At 45.7% G+C, this 21,180-nt stretch overlaps 1 protein-coding gene across 2 annotated transcripts; it reads left to right on the top strand.

Moving 5' to 3' along the window:
- Positions 1-1,505: 1,505 nt before the first annotated feature.
- shisa7a (shisa family member 7a) lies at positions 1,506-16,248 on the top strand. 2 transcript variants are annotated; one of them, XM_072671966.1, is made up of 5 exons: positions 1,506-3,560; positions 4,622-4,788; positions 5,961-6,026; positions 7,053-7,241; positions 10,770-16,248. In XM_072671966.1, the coding sequence occupies exons 1-5, from the start codon at positions 2,815-2,817 to the stop codon at positions 11,687-11,689; spliced, it is 2,088 nt and encodes a 695-aa protein (XP_072528067.1). In that variant the 5' UTR covers positions 1,506-2,814; the 3' UTR covers positions 11,690-16,248. The 2 variants fall into 2 exon arrangements, with proteins under 2 accessions (XP_072528067.1, XP_072528068.1); XM_072671967.1 differs by lacking the exon at positions 5,961-6,026.
- Positions 16,249-21,180: the final 4,932 nt, after the last annotated feature.

The following is a 21,180-nucleotide window of genomic DNA, read 5'->3' on the forward strand; positions in this document are numbered from 1 at the left end:
TAAGAACCTCTAATATACATCATTCTGTCCGCGGAGAACCTCTAATATACATCATTCTGTCCGCGGAGAACCTCTAATATACACCAATCCGTCATTCTGTCCAAGGAGAACCTCTAATATACACCATTGCATCATTCTGACCACGGAGAACCTCTATAATACTCCACTCTTTTCCTTCTTCTATCCATGCAGAACCTCTGTTATACATCGTTCCATCATTCTGTCCATCCGTCTGCAGAGAAGAAACCATTATCCATACAGAGAACCATTCCAGAGAACCATGCATTCTGAATGTTTACAGTTATATATACAGGAGGTATATGGCCGTTGGAGAACCATTTGTAAGGAACACAGGACTCTGTGAGAGCTGTGAGAGCTGTCTGTGGAGTCAGGCTGGAATCTCACCTGTTCCCTCTGCGGGCTGTGATACAGCTCCTGAGCAATCAGCCCGTCGCCAGTCGTCTGTAATGGCTGCTGAAAGGCTCTGAGAAGCTCTCCAGCATGTTTTTATTAATGTGGTTTTATGCTCTTCACTGCAGAGCTGGACTAATGTGTCTGTTGCTTTTGCTTGTTGAGGCTGTTAATTAGTCTTTAATTTACCCAGAGTTCTTATTAGCACGGTGCAGTAAATGCTGTCTGGCTGAACGGCAGTGTGTGGTGAAAAACATGATTATCACATATATATATATATATTGATATGTAGTAACATACAGGATATGTGATCATTACATATATACATACTGATATATAATACATACGGGGACGTGATCATTACATATATACATACTTATATCTAATACATACAGGACATGTGATCATTACATATATAGATACTGATATATTATACATACAGGATATGTGATCATTACATATATACATACTTATAGATAGTAAATACGGGATATGTGATCATTACATATATACATACCTATATATAATACATACGGGACGTGATCATTACATATATACATACTTATATCTAATACATACAGGACATGTGATCATTACATATATAGATACTGATATATTATACATACAGGATATGTGATCATTACATATATACATACTGATATATAATACATACAGGATATGTGATCATTACATATATACATACCTATATGTAATATATACGGGGACATGTGATCATTTACATATATACATACTGATATATAATACATACAGGACATGTGATCATTACATATATACATATGTGTATATATATAATATGGGTCACATGATTATATATAGATACTTACTTGTATATAATACATATAGAACACATTATACACATATACAGTAGGTACTTGCATATTAGCAATACATACGGCACATTATTACGCATGGATGCTTACATATATATAATATTTATGGAACAGATTATTGCGTATTGATATTATTACATATAGGTGCTTATATATATAACATATATGGGACATATTTCTGACCCCACATTCTAAAAACAAACCAATGGATAGTTGTGTTTTGGGCATATTTTTAATATATTGATTTTTTTGTATATGTTTCAGAAGCTTGCGGCCCTCCCTCTGAGCACAGCGACACTGAGAAGGATCGACGGACCCCAGAACCAACCAGAACCAGCGAGAGTGATTTAAAGGAAGACTGGGATTTTTTTTTCTCAATGTCATTTGGACTGTTTACACGCCCTGAATGGTTTCAAAAGATTCGCTGAAGACTCAAGACTATTCTGAAGAGTATTTTGAAGGTCTTCTGCTATTTTATATATTTTTCGCCCATCTCTTTTTAAAACTGGTGGAATAAGAGAGTTTTCTTCACCTTCGTGGTGATTGAGCCATACCTACAATGTTATCTCGGCCGACGCCGACGTTTGTGAATCGCGCGTTGAATTATTTACAGCCTGACCAAGAGGGCCGTCAAGATTAGCGCGATCGCTCGCGGGACTGCCTCGAAGATAAGCCTCCGGAAACATGAGCAGCCATTTGTGTTGACTCTATGGTTGGTCAGATGTGCGGTGAGAGTGGCCTCTAAAGGGCTGTGTGGTCAAAATGATTCCCCATCACACTGACCTTAACCATTCCAAAGATCTCACCACCCTACGTAGTCCTCTAAAGACGTAGATCAGCACAAGACCTAGCGACGTCGCGGTAATGCCGTTAACAGAGTCGATACTTACGCTCTTTTAAATACGTGAGAAATTTGCATTCAGGGAGTTTTACTAAAGACTTAAGTGCCACTGCTGACTATAACGAGTGCCCGGTATTGTCTCGTAAAGATGTCGTACAGAAGTCGTACGGAAGACGGCCACGGCGACGACGACTACAACAAGCCAGAAACATTAGTTTACATTTTACGGTGTTTACAGTTGACCTTAAGTGAGATTATTCATCTTAATAAGTGCCGAAACGGGGGAGGGTATACTTAACGAACACAGCGTAAAGCCTTCCGAAGTCACACGACGTTTGATGTAACTCAATTAATAAGCGAAGCCATCGTTACTCTTCAGGCGTAAAATAGCACTTTTCTTCGGTTTTGTCACAAGGTGGATGAAGGAACGTCTAACGTCGCCTCAAAGGACGTAGAACCGGTTGGCATCTTGATTGTTTGCGTTCCAAAGCGTCCAACCATCAGAGCACGTCGTAGACCCCCTCCTCCCTTTGCACATCCCCCTCCTTCTCGTCCCAGGCGTTAATTTATGGACTGTTTTGATACGTACTCAAACCTCCAGGCCCGTCACTTGCTCGTCTCCCATGCGGCTCCCCTGAGGAGGTCTGTTTGGAAGGAGGATTCTGGGTTCTTCGTTGTGTGACGGGGTTGAGTCAGCGAGAGAAAATAGCCATGTTTAGTCACAAAAAGATCACCATGCCCACCTTGGGAGCTGGAGTGTGTGTCACCCTCTGCTTCCTGCTAATCTCCGCGCCCCTGATCGCAAGGTCGGCCGGCGCGGCGGACCCCATGAGAGCCAGAAACGTGCCCAGGAGGCCCACCAGCGCCCCCACCGTCAGCCCCAGGCCCAGCAGCTGGGGGTTCCTGCTGCAAGCCAGGGGTGGGAGGAAGGGCCTACTGGGACGACAGAGGTCGACGCTCGTCACGGCGGAGACGCCGCCCCGGCCCCAAGCCCAGGTCATGCTGTCCAAGAACGATACGGCCAATGCCTTGAAACCACCGCTCGGGGCGGCCCAGGTGGCTCCGCCCCCCCGCCGGCTGGTGGAGGTGGACGTGTGCCGCGGCTACTACGACGTAATGGGTCAGTACGACCTGACCTTCAACTGCTCCAAGGACGACTTCATCTACTGCTGCGGGACGTGCCACTACCGCTTCTGCTGCCCGGACCGCTCGCGCCGCCTGGACCAGAACATCTGCCACAACTACCACTCTCCAGTCTGGGCCAACACGGCGCCGCCGGGCACCAAGCCCCCAAACCACATCCCCGACCCCGACCTCAGCCGCATCGAGCAGAGCAACAACACCATCTACGTCATCGGAGGGGTCATTTCCTTCACGGTGGCCGTGGCCGTAGCCATTAAGGTGGCTTTTCACAAGGCCTCGCGGCAGCCCCGCAACAGGGAGCTCAATATGCCCAGGTGATCCCCCTTCGATTGTATTAGCTAGCCTAGCATGCTTCTGGTTAGGCGGCCGAGTTGCCGGTGCTGGTGCCGGCCAACATCGCTTTAAAAGTGGTGAGGGGAGAGAGCGCCATCTACCCACCCGGAGAGAGACCGGCTGAGCCGTATTAGTATATAACTGAAATATAATGAAAATCACTCATATCTACATTATTAGTTGTAATAATGCAGAATAAATCCTTTTTACCACCCTGTTATGCTATACATTATTGAGCGACCTAAATTAACTAATTTAAATGTGAGCTTAATTCATTCAATAATGATTTAAAATTAAATATAAGCGTGTGATTGGAAGCACCTTGATTCATTTGGGTTCTAGATTTATTATGTTTATTAATTTAATAAGAGTTTAAAGAGTTTAGAGTTTAAAGTGAGGTTTTATAAAATAATAAATGCTAAATATCACAAATTCAGCCCCTTTTCACGCTACTTTGTTGCAGTAGAAATCTCTTAAATGTGTTTATCAGTCTATCAGCCCAGCTGCATGTTGGGTAATGGACATTTTAGGTGCTATAGGTTCTGTAATTACTGTAATTACAGACTAAAAAGCACTGAATTATCTGCATAACAAGGTGGTAACAAAGTGTTTGCAGTTAGCACCATGCTAATTATGAATATATTCAGTATAATTATGAATCATTCAGTATCTATTATGTATCATTTAGTATCCACTATGAATTATTCAGTATCCACTATGAATCATTTAGTATCCACTATGAATCATTTAGTATCTATTATGAATCATTTAGTATCCACTATGAATCATTTAGTATCCACTATGAATTATTCAGTATCCACTATGAAGCATTCAGTATCTATTATGTATCATTTAGTATCCACTATAAATCATTTAGTATCCACTACAAATGGCTATTTAATAACAGGGTTTGCAGGACTAGCGCTCCAGGATTCTGTGCCGCTGGATTCTGGATAAGGGATGAACTGATCATGTCAGGATGCTTTTAATCTCGTTCTCAGCCTCTGTTTTCTCATCTCTCTCCGCTGGCGTGTGTTGGCAGGGCTCTGGTGGACATGCTGCGCCACCAGTCCAGCCCCGTCCAGCAGGGCGAGCGAAACAACAGCGTGGCTCTGGGCACCGAAAGAGAAGGAGGAGGAGGAGGACAGGGAACCCTCGGACGACCACCCAAAAACCTGTATCCAACCCTGCAGAGCAAAGACAACCGACGTAAGTGGAAAAGGCGACGGAATCAATCCTTTAAACTGTCTAATTACTACTGAATTATTCATTCTAATTATTCATGAATTATTAAGGATCCACTATGAATCGTTCAATATCTACTATGAATCATTCAATATCTACTATGAATCATTCTCTATCCACTATAAATGATTCAGTATCCACTATAAATGATTCAGTATCCACTATGAATCATTCAGTATCCACTTTGAATCGTTCAGTATCTACTATGAATCATTCAGTATCTACTATAAATCATTCAGTATCCACTATGAATCATTCAGTATCCACTATGAATCATTCAGTATCCACGATGAATCATTCTCTATCCACTATGAATCATTCAGTATCTACTATGAATCATTCTCTATCCACTATAAATGATTCAGTATCCACTATGAATCATTCAGTATCCACTATGAATCGTTCAGTATCTACTATGAATCGTTCAGTATCTACTATAAATCATTCGGTATCCACTATGAATCGTTCAGTATCTACTATGAATCATTCAGTATCCACTATGAATTATTCAGTATCCACTATGAATCATTCAGTATTTACTATAAATCATTCTCTATCCACTATGAATCATTTAGTACCTACTGACACATTCAGTATTAAATATGAATCATTTAGTATCTACTATAATTATTCAGTATCCTTTATGGATGTACTTGCATAAATGTGGAGAGCAGAATTCTGAGAGGAAACCCTTGGTGAGACGCCTCCTTCAGGAGTCTCCGAGTCGGAGGAGACGCTGATTTGATTTCAGACAGCTGCAGTATCTGACCCGGGGTGATGTCAGTTCGGGACAGCGATCTGCACGTTGGGTGCACATGGGGATTTTGATGCCCGGGAGTCCTGCAGCATATGCTTGCGATGCCTGCGGAGCCTGCTCAAAATTATTCATTAGTTTCTATAAAAACAAAAAGTACAAAATACTTCAGCTACATCATTTGTCCACTGGTCCACCGCACTCGGCCTCGGCCTTGCGTTGAATTAGGGACCAGTCTGAATGTATGCAATGCTAGCTGAGAACCTTCAGAAGCTCCTCCTTGCCGTGTGCAGAGTGTAGAGCAGCTTCCGTGGTGGGAGTGTGGCGTGATGCTGACCTGACATTTCCTCACATGCTAATCCCGTGTTCCTCTGTTTCTCAGTCGGGAATCTGCAGCACAACTTCATCCACACTTCAGGTTCCAGCCCCAAACACACCGCCACTATTGGTAAGTCAGCTCAGCCCACGACTCCCCACGACTCTCAGGGGCCGTATTACGGCCACAAAATTCTCTTGCGGTGTTAGTACATTTCACTCAATTTGAAAAAATTTAAAAATGGAAAGTTTGGGCACTCCTGGTCTGAATGTCTCCTTTTATATATTATATATTTTAATATAATATTTAGTTGATATTTGAAAGTAAAAAAAATGAGTAAACACACACACTTCTGCACATTTTAATACCCGGTTATTCTTTACTTGCTGAATTTAATTCAATAAAGCATTAAATATTTAACATAATATAAATAAAATGATCTTTTTTATATAAATCATGTCATATTTTAGTGACCTGAAGAGGACTGGGTCACTTATTAAGACTTATTAGGACATCTTCTTCAGTCTTCTCCCTTCAGCAGCTGTGCTAGGCAATAGAGCAATAGAGCAATAGGGCAATAGGGCAATAGGGCTGGGCGATACGGTAAATAAATATTGTATATTTAAAGACAATATACACGATATTCAGACGTGATCGCAGACAAAATGCACTAATAGTGATGTTTATTTTTTTGTCTACATTTATTTCTGATTTTGTTATTTTCAATTTTCCCCCCAAATTTGGATCAGCAGTTCCCCGTCCCGTTTATTAACTCCCTCCGGGACGGGTGCAGCCAGCCAGCGCCTCTGGTTTGTAATGAAACGTGCAGTAGATGAGTGTTTATCAAGCACTGACGATATCCTCAAGAAGAGCATTCATCACCATACGATAATGGGGACGGGATGGGACGGGTACCCGGCTCCGATGCACCCGGCCAGCAGACGCCAGTGGCTGCGAAGGCCAGTTGCGCTCTCTCTGGGCCTCGGCTGCCGATGGCTGGCAGCATGAGCGGGATTCAAACCTGCGGCCCTCTGCTCATAGTGACCGCGCCTTAGTCCTTAATGTCATCTCAGCATGGGGTGCACAAAAATAAAAGCTCATGGCTGTATGTAAGTAAGTGTGGGCCTTTGATTGACGTGTTCATGCCCTTCTCCACAGAGCACGCTCCTCGCATGAACAACATGCAGCTGGCCACAGGCGGGACGCTGAAGCCCAGCAAGCACACCAACGCCATGAAGCCCCAGCCGTCCTTCCACCACTCGCTCCACAACCTGGCCCAGCTGCCTCCCTCCTACGAAGCCGCCATGAAGCCTGAAATGAACAGATACTCCTCCCTCAAACGCCTCGGTGAGTCTGCATGAGCACCTCCACTGAAAAGCACTGAATGTCCACAAATATCCAGACGCCCCCTTCTGATCCACGTAGCAACGAAAAGCACTGGCCGATAGAGCATAGCGCTTTAAGGCAGCCTCATATGACCCTGAGGTCCCCATGACCAACAGCAAGCATGGCCTAGAAGGCCAGCATTGGGCTGTGGGGTTCTTTGGAGCGGTAGAGCTCCATCCAGTACCTTTGGGATGGAGTTGGAGTGGCAGTGACCTCACTGATGCTCTTGCTCGGGAGGCTGTATGCAATCAAATTCTCATCCCAGAAGTGTTCCGACATCTTAGGCGCTTTTACCACAGCAAGCGGGAACAACATCCCCGGTTAATAGGCTTGATTTCAGTAGGATATATTTATTTATATGGATATATTATTGGACAAAAGTATTTGGACACCTGCTCGGTCACGGTTTCTTCTGAAATCAAGGCTATTAAAAAGAGTTGACTGCCGCTACTGTCCAGGAAAGAAGACTTTGGAAGATTTTGGAGGAGCATTGCTGTGAGAATTTGATTGCATTCAGACACAAGAGCGTTAGTGAGGCGGCGTCAGTGTTGCAGAAGAATGTCAGGCAACTCTGAATGTTTGTTAAGGTCATTTTAATGAGGGCAGATTGCAGCAAGGCAGCCTCATTCTAGCGCAGACGCCTCCCGCCTTAAGGCTTCTCTCTGTAAACCGCCTGGGTGGAGAGAGAGAGAGAGGGCGAGAGAGAGAGAGATACAGGCAAAAAAGGGCAACATGATATTTGAAGACCCAGGCAAGTCGTGTTTCCGTGCCTCAGCGCACTGGAGCCTACATGCTAACCCTGTGTTCGTACCCACGTCTCGCCTGAAGCCGACAGACGGTGTTTCAGCACTCGCAGCACAATCGGCTTCACTGCTAGGCGCTGTCACTATGATCAGAGGGTCGTTGGTTCGAATCCCGGTCATGCTGCTAGCCATCGGCAGAGCACAACTGGGTACATTTACATTTACATTTACGGCATTTAGCAGACGCTCTTATCCAGAGCGACTTACAAAGTGCTTTGCAGAGCCGAGCCGTACTTGAAGCTGGAAGGGCTCTTGGTGCGGATCGGCTTTTGACCATTGCCATCAGGTATGGAGGGGCTGGCTGGTCCGTTCTTGGCTTTGTAGGCCAGCGTCAGGGGTCTGAATCTGATGCGGGCAGCAGCTACAGGAAGCCAGTGGAGAGAACGCAGCAGTGGAGAGACATGGCTGAATTTAGGGACATTAAAGATGACCCGTGCCGCTGCATTCTGGATCAGCTGCAGGGGCCTGATGGTGTGCAGAGGAAGACCAGCCAGAAGAGAGCTGCAGTAATCAAGTCTGGACGTGACGAGAGACTGAACAAGCACCTGGGTGGCCTCTCTAGAGAGGAAGGGTGGAATTCTCCGGATGTTGTACAGGAGAAATCTGCAGGACCGAGTTACGTTTGCAACATGACTTGAGAACGATAACTGATCATCCATCACTACACCAAGGCTTCCAGCTTCTGTAGAAGGAGTGACCAGTGAGTTCTCAAAGGTGATGGCAAGATCGTTTCTTGGTCCAGCAGTTCTGTCCGAGATGTACAGCAGCTCCGTCTTGCTGGGGTTGAGTTTGAGGTGGTGAGCCGCCATCCAAGAAGAGACGTCGGCGAGGCATGCTGAGATACGGGTGGAGACCTGTGTGTCAGACGGTGGGAAAGAGAGCATGAGCTGAGTGTCGTCGGCGTAACAGTGGTAAGAGGATCCATGGGAGGAGATCACTTTACCATAGAAGAGGACCAAGAACCGAGCCTTGTGGAACGCCAGTGGAGAGACTACAAGCAGCGGATGTGTCGAATTGTGAACACACACGCGCACACACACACACACACACACACACACACTAGTGATCAAACACACACAGTGGACATCGCTGTGGCGGCCAGGGAGCAAAGAAGGCGAAGGGCCTTGCTCAACGGCCCAGCAGCGGCAGCCTTACGCCCAACGTGGTGTCGTTGGTGTCACGCAAAAACCTTGCATCTCCATTTTAGCCGTTTCTCACATTTTGAGAGTTGTTCTTTATACTGTGTCAGAATTTCAGGATGAACGGACCAATAGAAACGCTCCAAAAAATCAGATTACTTTTACTTCTATTGAAAGTCTTGTGATGTTATATTTTTACCATCTCACCCAGCTCTGGTTACAGCAGTGTTCAGGACTTCAGTCCTCTGGGCCTCCAGACGGTCCACATTCAGACTCCCAGGGTGCATCCACTGGGCATGCAGTGTTCCTGATGGCCTGTTCAGGTGTGCTGGGCGAAATGTGGAACTTGTTGGAGGCCCTGAGGACTAGTTTAGGAACCACTGTGGTAAATAAAGTATGTGCTGGATTGTTGGCCTTAATAACATTCTTGGGCTATTAAAATCAAATGCTAAAAAGCTTTATGTACAATAATAATAATAATAATAATAATAATAATAATAATAACAGTAAACTAAAAGGTGCCTTTAGATGTTTTACACCCTATGCAGGGGGCCCTGGGTGGTCCAGCGGACTAAGGTGCGGTCACTGTGATCAGCGGCTGAGGATCGCTGGTTCGTATCCAGAGGCAATTGGTCTTGTTCTCTCGCTAGGGTGGGTAGTGGGGCATCTGCCGTCACTGGTGTCTGCTAGCGCGGGTGGGGGGGGTAATTTAGGTAATTGCCTAAAAAGTCAAGGTGAAAAATCTGAAATAAATTCAAATAAAAAAATGTGATTATAAATAATAGATCGGAAATGCTTCTTTATAGCATCAACGAGGATTCTGCTGTCGGGCCATCACCAATAAACCCCTTTTCTCTTACAGTGTGTTTAATATTTTGAGTATTTTGGCCAAAACTATATGTTTTTAAATCAATAATGATGTAATAATAATAATAATAATAATGAATTTCTGTTCATATTATTAGAAATTCATGCAGTTATTTTAAAATCATCCACGGCTCTGGTCGTTATTATTATTATCTGGACTCGTCTAATGCGTCACACTGCTGTTTCTATATGACTGAAAATGTCTGGGTTCTTTACAGCGCTGAAAAGGGTTCTCTAACCTTGCCTTATAATATGACTAGTTTATTATTATTATTAATGTGTATTAATAATAATAATATTGCTGATAATATAAGTAGCTGTTATTATAATTAATATTAGTAATGGTAGTAATATTACTGTATGCTAATCAGCTTCAGTGGTCTAATTGGTATGTTTGGATAATTAATTGAATTAAAACTTTTTTTTTTTTTTTTTTACTTGCGCCACTGTCCACTGTGCTGGGGCATTATGGGAAATGTAGTGCCTGTAGTAAATTAGCATGGCACGTCCTGTAGTTCAGTGGTTTTAGTGGGCCACAGCAACAACTGGGTCTAGTGCTGCCCCGTTCTGTATAAAACCACTAAGGAACCTTCGGAGAACCCTATTTTCGGAGCGTATTTAGAACCAGATCTGTGATCATGAGTCTCATGAGCTGTAACTCCATCTGTTCTCCTTCACAGAAAAAGGAGGCCTGGAGGAATACTCCGGTTACTGCACCACCAAACGGAGACCCAACAACGCCCCCCCTTCCTTCCACTCCTCTCAGCACCACTTACCCTGGGGCGGTGACTACACCCTCGGGGGCCGGGGCACGCTCCCCACCCACGCCACCCGTCCCCGGATACCCCACCCCCAGTCGGCCCCCAGCCACACCCCCAACCCCTACCCCCTCGAGCCACCCGAATCGAAGCACAACCCGAACTACGACACGCTCTCCAAGCCGCCGCGGCGAGTCAAGTCCACCGACCAGCTCCTGGCGCTGGGCGACGGCAACACGCTGTCCCGCATGAGCAAGAACCAGCAGCACCAGTACTACAAAGCCATGAACGCGGCGGCGTCCAAGAACTCCAACACCCAGAACACCCTGCGCAAGTCCAAGGAGAGGCTGCTGATGTCGCCCGACCACCTGGAGGAGGAGGTGGGCGTGGGGGAGTACGGAGGCGGCGGAGGCGGGATGGGAATGGGCGACTACACGGGCGGAGGGGGCATGGTGCCCACACTGCCGCGCATGGGCCACCAGAAGGCCCAGTCGCAGCAAAACGTGTGCGCCACGCCCTCGCTGGACCGTCACCACATGATCAAGATGAACTCCCACCCCACCTCGGGCCGGGAGCAGGAGCGCAACGCGGCCGCCATGTCCGGCCACTTGGGGGGCGGCGGTGGCGGCGGCATAGGATGGAGCGAAATGCAGGGCACGGGGGTCGTCATGGGAACGGGAACGCTGGCCGGACACAGCGCCAGGAGGCTGGCCTTCGCGGCCAAGCGGCAGAACACCATCGAGCAACTGCACTTCATCCCCGGAGGGGGGGGGCCCGGAGGAGGGGGCGTGGCCAGAAACCAGGAGGTCCGAACGGGGAGCAAGAACGAAGTGACGGTGTGAAGATGAGGACGGAGAGGAGGGTTGAACGAGAGAGAGAGAGAGAGAGTTGAGGAACATGAAGGATATGCGGAGGAGAGAGAGAGCGAGCTAGAGAGATAGAGAGAGAGAGAGAGAGAGAGAGTGGGCAGAAGAGGGAGTGAAGTAATGAGAGAAGAGTGTAAAAAGGAGTGGGTGGATGGTAGAGGCAGGGAACGAGAGCGGGAAGGAGATGAAAGGATGGAGAACCTGGGAAAACAGAAGCTGTAAATACAGACGGAGGACGGCGGTCGCGAAGACGGGAGCTTAAAACGATGTATTATTTTCCTCTTTGTAAAATTTCAGCCATAATTACAGCATAATAATTCTGTGTGTGTCCGAAGCTTCGATGAAAGCCACCTCACGAAACACTCAACAAGCGAGCATCGCACACGAAGAAGAAGCGGGATGCAGAATTTCATCTCACTGTGTGTCACGTTTTTACTGGATCTTTAAAAAAAATTATAAACCATGATATTTAACGCCATTATAGAGCCATACGTTCGGGAAATGTCCAATGGAACATTATTCATCCAAGACGAAATATCATGTGAATATTTCCCTGAAAGGAAAGGAAACCGGACACATGCGATGTGTGCTACCTTCTCCGGACTGGACCGGTTGGATGGCGCTGGAGCATGACTAGCCAGTAACTCAAGCCAGTATCTAAGAAAAGAGAGCACAGGCCAGGCTGCTGACCGCTGACCGCTGGTGACGGGAGTGGGCTGGCTTTTTACTATACCACAATCTACTGCCGCACCGTACGGGATGAGTATACGGCTGATGTCTAGAACAGTCTGGAAGGGTATGGATTTGCCTGCATTCCGAAAACTATTGCCACGATGAAAAATAATAAGTGGGTGAGAACCGTGTTACACAGCGCCGACATAACCCTGCCATGAACATGACATAGGACAGAGTATGTCATGTCATACAGCAGCACTGTAAAAGCATGTCAACCCCTAGGGGGCGCACTAGCCAGGTTTGGAACAATGGGCCAATGTGTCATTTATCAACCCGTTCACTAGCAATGCCTCCAACAAGCACCAGGAGGGTGAAGCCGGCCACGTAGCATCGCTACGTAGCCTAGCGCGCTCGGCTAGTTGTGCTCACTCTGACTCCGGCTGCTGATGGCGAGCAGCGTGACCCCAGCCTTACTCCACTGGATCATTCTGAATCCCAACAAATCACCTGATTACACAAACTACGAATAATATTGATCAAATTATCACATCATCATTTACTCGTCGGTCCAATTTATTGATTTATTGATCCAGTATCTGATCGCAAAGCGTTTTTTTTAGTTCTCCTACCTCACATTTCTTACTTCTGCATCTCAGTTTAACAATCCTTACTGAGTTGAGGCTCAAAAGCATCATTAGAAAACGAGCTGCAGCTGAAAATGATGTTTAATCTGTGGCTCCGCCCCCTTATTCCCATCTGCAGGTTACAATCCCACCTATCACACGAGGAGGGCTTTTGACTATGGAGCGCTGAGGCCTTGCTGGGATCTGAACTGACGATTTCCTCACACTTAGTTGTGGGCAGCAGTTAGACCGTAGGGCCGGTCTAGAGCTGTGAAATTCCACTGCATAGAAACACAATCCTGAGTAAAGAATGACCTTCCCTTCTTTCTCAGACTCAGAAATGGACACGGTTTTACAGCTCTAAAGTGGAGTGACTGTCTAGGAACTGATAAGATGTTAAAATAGTAAACAGATCAAAGGGGGCGGAGCCACAGACTGAACATCTTACACAGTTTCACTTGCAGCTAATGTTTTTGAGGCTCAACTCAGTATGGATTGTTGATCAAACTGAGATGTAGAAGTAAAAAAAGTTGAGTTAGGAGAACTTTAGACTGAACTAAGTTGAGTCCCAACTCGAAAAATGCTCGGAAATCAGATCATTTGAAGTTGACGTTTTTTTTCATCTGATTTTTGCTTTACAAACATTTTCCTTGGAGCATTTTGTTAAGTTTAAGCAATTTAATGCTGATAAATGACTCACTTTCTGTTCCAGATCTGACTATTGCGCCACCTAGAGGTCCACCACTGCCCATAACTCTGCCTCAATTGACGATGATGGTTTTTCTCTCTATTACGTACATAGCAGTGGACAGCTACCTTCTGAATCGCCATACTCCCACTTCTGATTGGCTCCCGGTCACATTACTAGACCTAATCTGTCCCAACACCTTACGACAGCTTATGGCACCTGCTATGGCATGCTTATGTCGCTGCTATGAACTCGTTCACACAAAGTGTTACCAAACCACTTCTGCAATCTGCAGTATGAGATGAAATGGACTGGATTATGATTAGGGACGCCCACGGGATCCTTGCCTTTGTCCTACAGCACAAACTCTTCGGCCAGCATGCAGCTGCCAGAACAGCTTCGGGATACCGATCACGGAAGTTCAGGGAAGTTTTTACGGAAGTTCACACAGAGATTGACGGAAGACAGCGTGAGATATATATATATATATATATATATATATATATATATATATATCCACATCTTCAGCCAGGAGTCAAGCGATTATTAACGAACCCAATAACGATTACTTTAGTCCCCTTTCTGACACGGATATCTCAAGGAAGAGACCGGCAACCTGCCTTGCCAATACAAGCCATTTTTCGACCGGGCGGAAAGGCCCGGCCTGGAGGGGGTGGGGAGTGGGTGGGGGGGGTTAAGAGGGTGGAGTAAACAACAAAACAAAAACAAACAAACAAACAAACGAAAAAAAATGAGACCTGACAATCTGACAATCATCATTTGTATCCATCTGAGATAAACTTTGGCACTTTGTTGAGATTCTGAGCCGTCACTTTTTCCGGGAGCGCTCGGGACGTTTGGCCAGGAGGACACTTTATGAACTGTTACGCTGTCACGTCCCGACACCCCGAACCCACGAACGCCCCGAACGCCCAAGACGCCCCGAACGCCCAAGACGCCCCGACAGCCTCTGTCTGAACTGTCAGCAGCCGTGGCTCCGGAGGCAGTGGCTCACCACACCGAGGCTTGCTTGGGTCGTTGGTGTTGTTGTGTCTGTCTGTCGTTGAGCAGACAGGGGGGACAAAAGCTGACCACGCTGACCACGTAACACAGCTCAGGTGTGCACGGGCACTTAGTGAGGTGAGCTCACGGGTGAGCAAACAGAGATTAAAATAAATAAATAAATAAATAAATAAAAAACCACAAGAAATAAACGCTGGGGGTTTCCGACCCACCGGGATCTCCCTAAAGCCGTGACAGCGTCAGTGCCGGGAGTAGAACAGTTCAGCTGTGCTTTCATACCTGCTGTCATTGGAGAAACGGGGGCGGACAGAGAGCACCATACCCAATATCCTAATCAATAACTTCTTAAGCTTATCAATATTAAGGGCTATACTACATGTGTGTCAGTGGCTTTGCCTGCCCACAGTTTTTGAGTTCTTATTTAAAACGACGACGTTGGTGTACATAGGCGGAGGAGATGGCGGCGAGGCGTGGTGAGGCGTGGTGAGACGGGGCGAGGCGGGGACTAGCCCGCAGGATCAGCCCTCTGAACCGGTTTAGCTCCTATCGGCTCCTGATTTCTTTCTTTCCTCATTTTTATGGTTTTACTGCAAGTACTGGTGATTTCGGTATTAGATAGTTACAGTCAGTTACAGATGTAATTACGTGTCCCAGTACGATACAGTATCTGCCTACGGAGAACCCTGAGAGACGCCCACTTGGTGGCGGTGGGCTACGCTCGTTTACGTTGAGGCGGGAGCGGAATACGGATCTTGGCGAATCACAAAAACGTAAAAACGTAGAGACAATCTTCCTACAGACTCTTCTACATAAGTGTTTGTTATGGTCATTACTATGACAGTTAATATTATGGTTATTGGTGATATTTATTCTTCTTGCTGTTATGATTACTGATTATCTTCTCATTATGATGGTGATATTTTTTCTTCTGTGGCTTTAGTGTTTACTTGTTTTTTCGGTATCTTTCTCATGCGATCGTTTCCTTTTTTTTTCGGCGACGGCGCGGAACACAAAAACGAACACAAGCACAAAACGGGGGGGCGGGGCGGGGGGCGGGTGGACGAGCGAGCGGGCGGACGGACGGGCGTGCTCCGACCTTCCCTCGGTGTGATGTCATAGTGTGAACCATCCTATCCAAGCTTGCCAGTTGTCAACGTTGCTGCGGCATCACCAACACGGGGTTTTCTATGATGTCACGGTGTGTGTGTGTGTGTGTGTGTGTGTATAAATGAACAGTAGGTTGACTTTAACGCGATCTCAGCTGTTTGAATGTTTATTTCAGGGAATATTAGAATAGCTAAATTCATTTAGCGGTTTTTATTTGTCTTAATAAGTCTGTAGCAACGTCTGTTCGGTTTTGTACCCACAAGCCATAACTGTACGTTTTTATGAGAAACGCAACGAATAAGATACCATCAGTTGTGCTTACGCAAGGCCTGCGACATTTTCACCACGCTCAGCGGGATAAAATCGTAAAAAAAAAAAAACAAAAATAAAAAAAGACGTGAGTTTTGAGTTCGAACCAGGGGGTGGGTGGGGGTTGGGATTGGGAGGGGTGGGTGGGAGTTGGGGTTCTCTTTGGAAAGAGCCATAAAGGAACGGTCCTATCCAGTACTTATCATTAGATCCTAATGCAAAAGTGGGACGTATCGTTTCGTCGGGGACAAGTCGGGGACAAGTCGGGGACATGCCTTATTCAGGAGTGCACAGATCAGTAGACATAATCGGCATCACACCCATATAAGGAACTCCGGAGTCTATGTCGCTTCTCTCTATGAGGAAACCCGAACGAATGGCCTCACTGGATCCTCTGAATTACGTCGGAACATGCTACAAGCTAAGCTAGGCAATGCTGCCAAGTCATATGCCATCTTTATCAGGAGACGCTAGACAGCAGGTTCATCCCGTCACCAGTTTTTGACTAGTACCACATGGCAACTGCCAGTAGGCCCATGCCTGTATTACTGTTACAGTCCTCTGATTGGCTGCTGACACCAAGACGCTAGTAAACGGCGCTTACGGAACCTGCAAGCGAGGTTTTCAGGCGTATGGGTCGGCACAAGGCATTCCTTTTCCTCGTAATGCTTTCGTTTCCAGTTTCACCAATTCAAAACGCGAAAGTCATGTGACAAAACAAACCAATCCCGAGACCCGTGGGTAGCTTGCCGTGCTTAGCGCAACCTCCAGGCCGTTGTTTTAGGGAGGACCGGGGATGGGCACTCCCTGGACTGCACCCCAGTTGGAAATCAGCTTTCACACTTTCGGAAAAACGTACCGAACAGATCAGGCTCGTAAAAGACTTCGTAAATCAGAGGATCCAGCGATGTTCAGCAGCGATACTCGTTTTATTGATTTTCTAGAGATTTCCAGCTTAAACCTGGAGTTCCGAATACGGGCCTGATCGAACCTGCAGGTCCCCGAAAAAGAAGCCAGTAGAAAGGATGTTTTCAAGCTTTGAGTGGTTCTGTCCTCACAATCCTTGTGAAGAACCCTGGTCTCTTTAGTGAGGAACAGATGAGAGCCTGATGGAACACCTTTGAATGTACCTTCAAATCTGCAAGGGAATGTACGAGGAAAGAGGCGAACCAGAGAGGACGTTTGGTCATATGGTCAAAAGTCAGTCAAGCTCTTAATTCACTAAAATGTCCAGATCCTGTATTGTTTTACTAAGTGCTTTGTTTCATATATCCCTCTTAGGTAACAAATATAAGGACAATTGTGATAATTTCACCTTTGTAAAATAAAGTCGACTGATGAAAACGCTGTGTTTGGGATCACTGCCTCATAAACACACCTACACCTCTTACAGCAAGAAGCTACGTATAGAAGCTACATTTCTGTAGGACTGTATTTATATCAGCACCACCAGCTTGACCAGGACGACCAAGCTAGTCGACTGGCATAACCAAACTGACCAGTAGAATCAACACAACCAAGCTAGTCAACCAGAATAACGCCAAACTGACCAGTGTAACTATCACAACCAAGCTATCTGACCAGCATAACCGACACAACCAAGCTAGTCGACTAACATAACTAGATTGACCAGTATAGCCAACTTAATCAAGCGAATGGACCGGCATAACCAACACAACCAAGTAAGTTGACCACCATGATCAAAATATCCAACACAATCAAGCTAGTCAACCAGAATAACCAACATGACCAGTGTAACCATCACGACCAAGCTAGCTGACCAGCATAAACAATACACAAGCTAGTCAACCCGAAATAACCAACACAACCAAGCTAGTCACCCAAAATAACACCAAACTGACCAGTCTAACCATCACAACAAGCTATCTGACCAGCATAACCGACACAACTAAGCTATTGGTCCAACATTACCAAAACAACCAAACTAGTCAACTAACATAACCAAATTGACCAAGTAAGTTGACAACAAGGACCAGAATGACCAACACAACTAATCTAGTCAACCAGAATAACCAACATGACCAAGCTAGTCGACTAGCATAACCAAACTGACCAGTAGAACCAACACAACCAAGCTAGTCAACCAGAATAACACCAAATTGACCAGTGTAACCATCACAACCAAGCTATCTGACCAGCATAACCGACACAACCAAGCTAGTCAACCAAAATAACACCAAATTGACCAGTGTACCCATCACAACCAAGCTATCTGACCAGCATAACCGACACAACCAAGCTATTCACCCAAAATAACACCAAACTGACCAGTGTACCCATCACAACCAAGCTATCTGACCAGCATAACCGAAACAACTAAGCTATCTGACCAGCATTACCGACACAACCAAGCTAGTCAACCAAAATAACACCAAACTAACCAGTGTAACCATCACAATCAAGCTATCTGACCAGCATAACTGACACAACCAAGCTAGTCAACCAAAATAACACCAAATTGACCAGTGTAACCATCACAATCAAGCTATCTGACCAGCATAACCGACACAACCAAGCTAGTCAACCAAAATAACACCAAATTCACCAGTGTAACCATCACAACCAAGCTATCTGACCAGTGTAACCGACACAACCAAGCTATCTGACCAGTGTAACCGACACAACCAAGCTAGTCAACCAAAATAACACCAAATTCACCAGTGTAACCATCACAACCAAGCTATCTGACCAGCATAACCGACACAACCAAGCTAGTCAACCAAAATAACACCAAATTGACCAGTGTACCCATCACAACCAAGCTATCTGACCAGCATAACCGACACAACCAAGCTATTCACCCAAAATAACACCAAACTGACCAGTGTACCCATCACAACCAAGCTATCTGACCAGCATAACCGAAACAACTAAGCTATCTGACCAGCATTACCGACACAACCAAGCTAGTCAACCAAAATAACACCAAATTGACCAGTGTAACCATCACAATCAAGCTATCTGACCAGCATAACCGACACAACCAAGCTAGTCACCCAAAATAACACCAAACTGACCAGTGTAACCATCACAACCAAGCTATCTGACCAGCATAACCGACACAACCAAGCTATCTGACCAGCATAACCGACACAACCAAGCTAGTCAACCAAAATAACACCAAATTCACCAGTGTAACCATCACAACCAAGCTATCTGACCAGCATAACCGACACAACCAAGCTAGTCAACCAAAATAACACCAAATTCACCAGTGTAACCATCACAACCAAGCTATCTGACCAGCATAACCGACACAACCAAGCTAGTCAACCAAAATAACACCAAATTCACCAGTGTAACATCACAACCAAGCTATCTGACCAGCATAACCGACACAACCAAGCTAGTCACCCAAAATAACACCAAACTAACCAGTGTAACCATCACAACCAAGCTGGTCGACTAACATAACCAACTTGACCAGTGTAGGCGGCACAACCAACCATATAATGGCAATAACCAACACAACCAAGCTGGTTGACCAGCATTTCGAACACAGCTAAGCTAGTCGACCGGTGTAACCAGCTTCACCAGGCTGGTCGACCAGTAAGTCTGTCATGGCGGTGGACCAGCTAAACCACCATCCTCTTGTTCATTGAGTTCTTTTATTTATATTTGTATGATATATTTGACCTGTGCAGTGTTAATGTGGTAGCATATATATGGACTTTGATATTTTAATGCAGCCAGTGTCCACATTACTGGCGGTTTGTGGGGAAATGAAGGAAAGGTGGAGCTCTCGGTCCGTCTGTCCGCCTGAGAGCCGCCGCGCCAGCAGCGAGGCAGCCATTTTGATGCGGACAGGCATCTTCAATTTGAGCTGCCACGGCGTAATAAAATGGCCACTGTGTGCTCACATCTCCCGGTCCTACAGCCAGGCGAGCCGGGGCAGAGAGGAATCGTCCGAAATGTGGAATGAAAAACCGTGCATTAACAAAACGCCGCGGCGCTGCTCACTCAGCACACATTAAACACTGCGCAGCTGTAGCCAGCTAGCCGCTACATACTACTGATGTGTCGTTTGCGGGGGAGTCGGTTCATTACATCGACTCATTTAGGTCAACGTTCTGTACTGACTCGCGGAGTCGACCCGATTTCACTGTAAATTCAAGCAAAAATAAAAACGTTTTCAAGCTTGTTTTTAAGCTTTGAGTGGTTCTGTCCTCACAATGCTTGTGACGAACCTCGGTCTCTGTAGTTAGGAACAGATGAGAGCCTGATTGAACACCTTTGAATGTACCGTCAAGTCGGTTCACTAAGTCGACTCATTTAGGTCAACGTTCTGTACTGACTCGCGGAGTCGACCCGATTTCACTGTAATTTAAAGTAAAAATAAAAGTAAATAAAAACGGATACGCTCATTTTATTATTATATTATAGTACAATAAAACCATATTCTGGTATTTAGATACAAAACGAGCTATTATACCGTTCGTATTTGCTATTATATCATTCGTGTGGCACACTGGGGTTCAATTCCCCAGCCAGCACTTTACACCAATAAGAGTCCTTACAAAAATACCTCTAACTTCACATTTTCTAGTTCTCTTTATAGGAATATGAGCTCAATGTTATTAATGTGATGTTTATGTAATAACTGCATTTTTACTTTATTATTTTTTATTTATTAGCTTACATTGGCAGGACTTTATAAATGCATTGGGGATGCTAGTCCATCTCTAACAGAGCTACCATCAGCACATTACTAATCGCTAAATGATTCGAGCAAAATTGGTGAGATAATAGGGGGGAAATTGCTAAGCGGTTGCTGTGATATCCCAGGTGGCTCCCAAGGTCGTTGCTATGCTTATATGGTATTTCAGACGGTGGCTAGTGTGTTGCTAAGTGGATGCTAAGGTGCTGCTGGGTGGTTGCTATGACAAGGGCACTGCCAATCTGTGATGTTCTAGACGTTGACTGGGTCAGAACATCTCCAAAACTTCAGGCAGGTCTTGTGGGATGTTCCCGGTATGCAGTGGTCAGTACCTAGCTACCAAAGGTGCTCCAAAGGAAGGGCA

The sequence above is a fragment of the Salminus brasiliensis genome, unplaced genomic scaffold, assembly GCF_030463535.1.
Source record: "Salminus brasiliensis unplaced genomic scaffold, fSalBra1.hap2 scaffold_114, whole genome shotgun sequence".
NCBI lineage: Eukaryota > Metazoa > Chordata > Actinopteri > Characiformes > Bryconidae > Salminus > Salminus brasiliensis.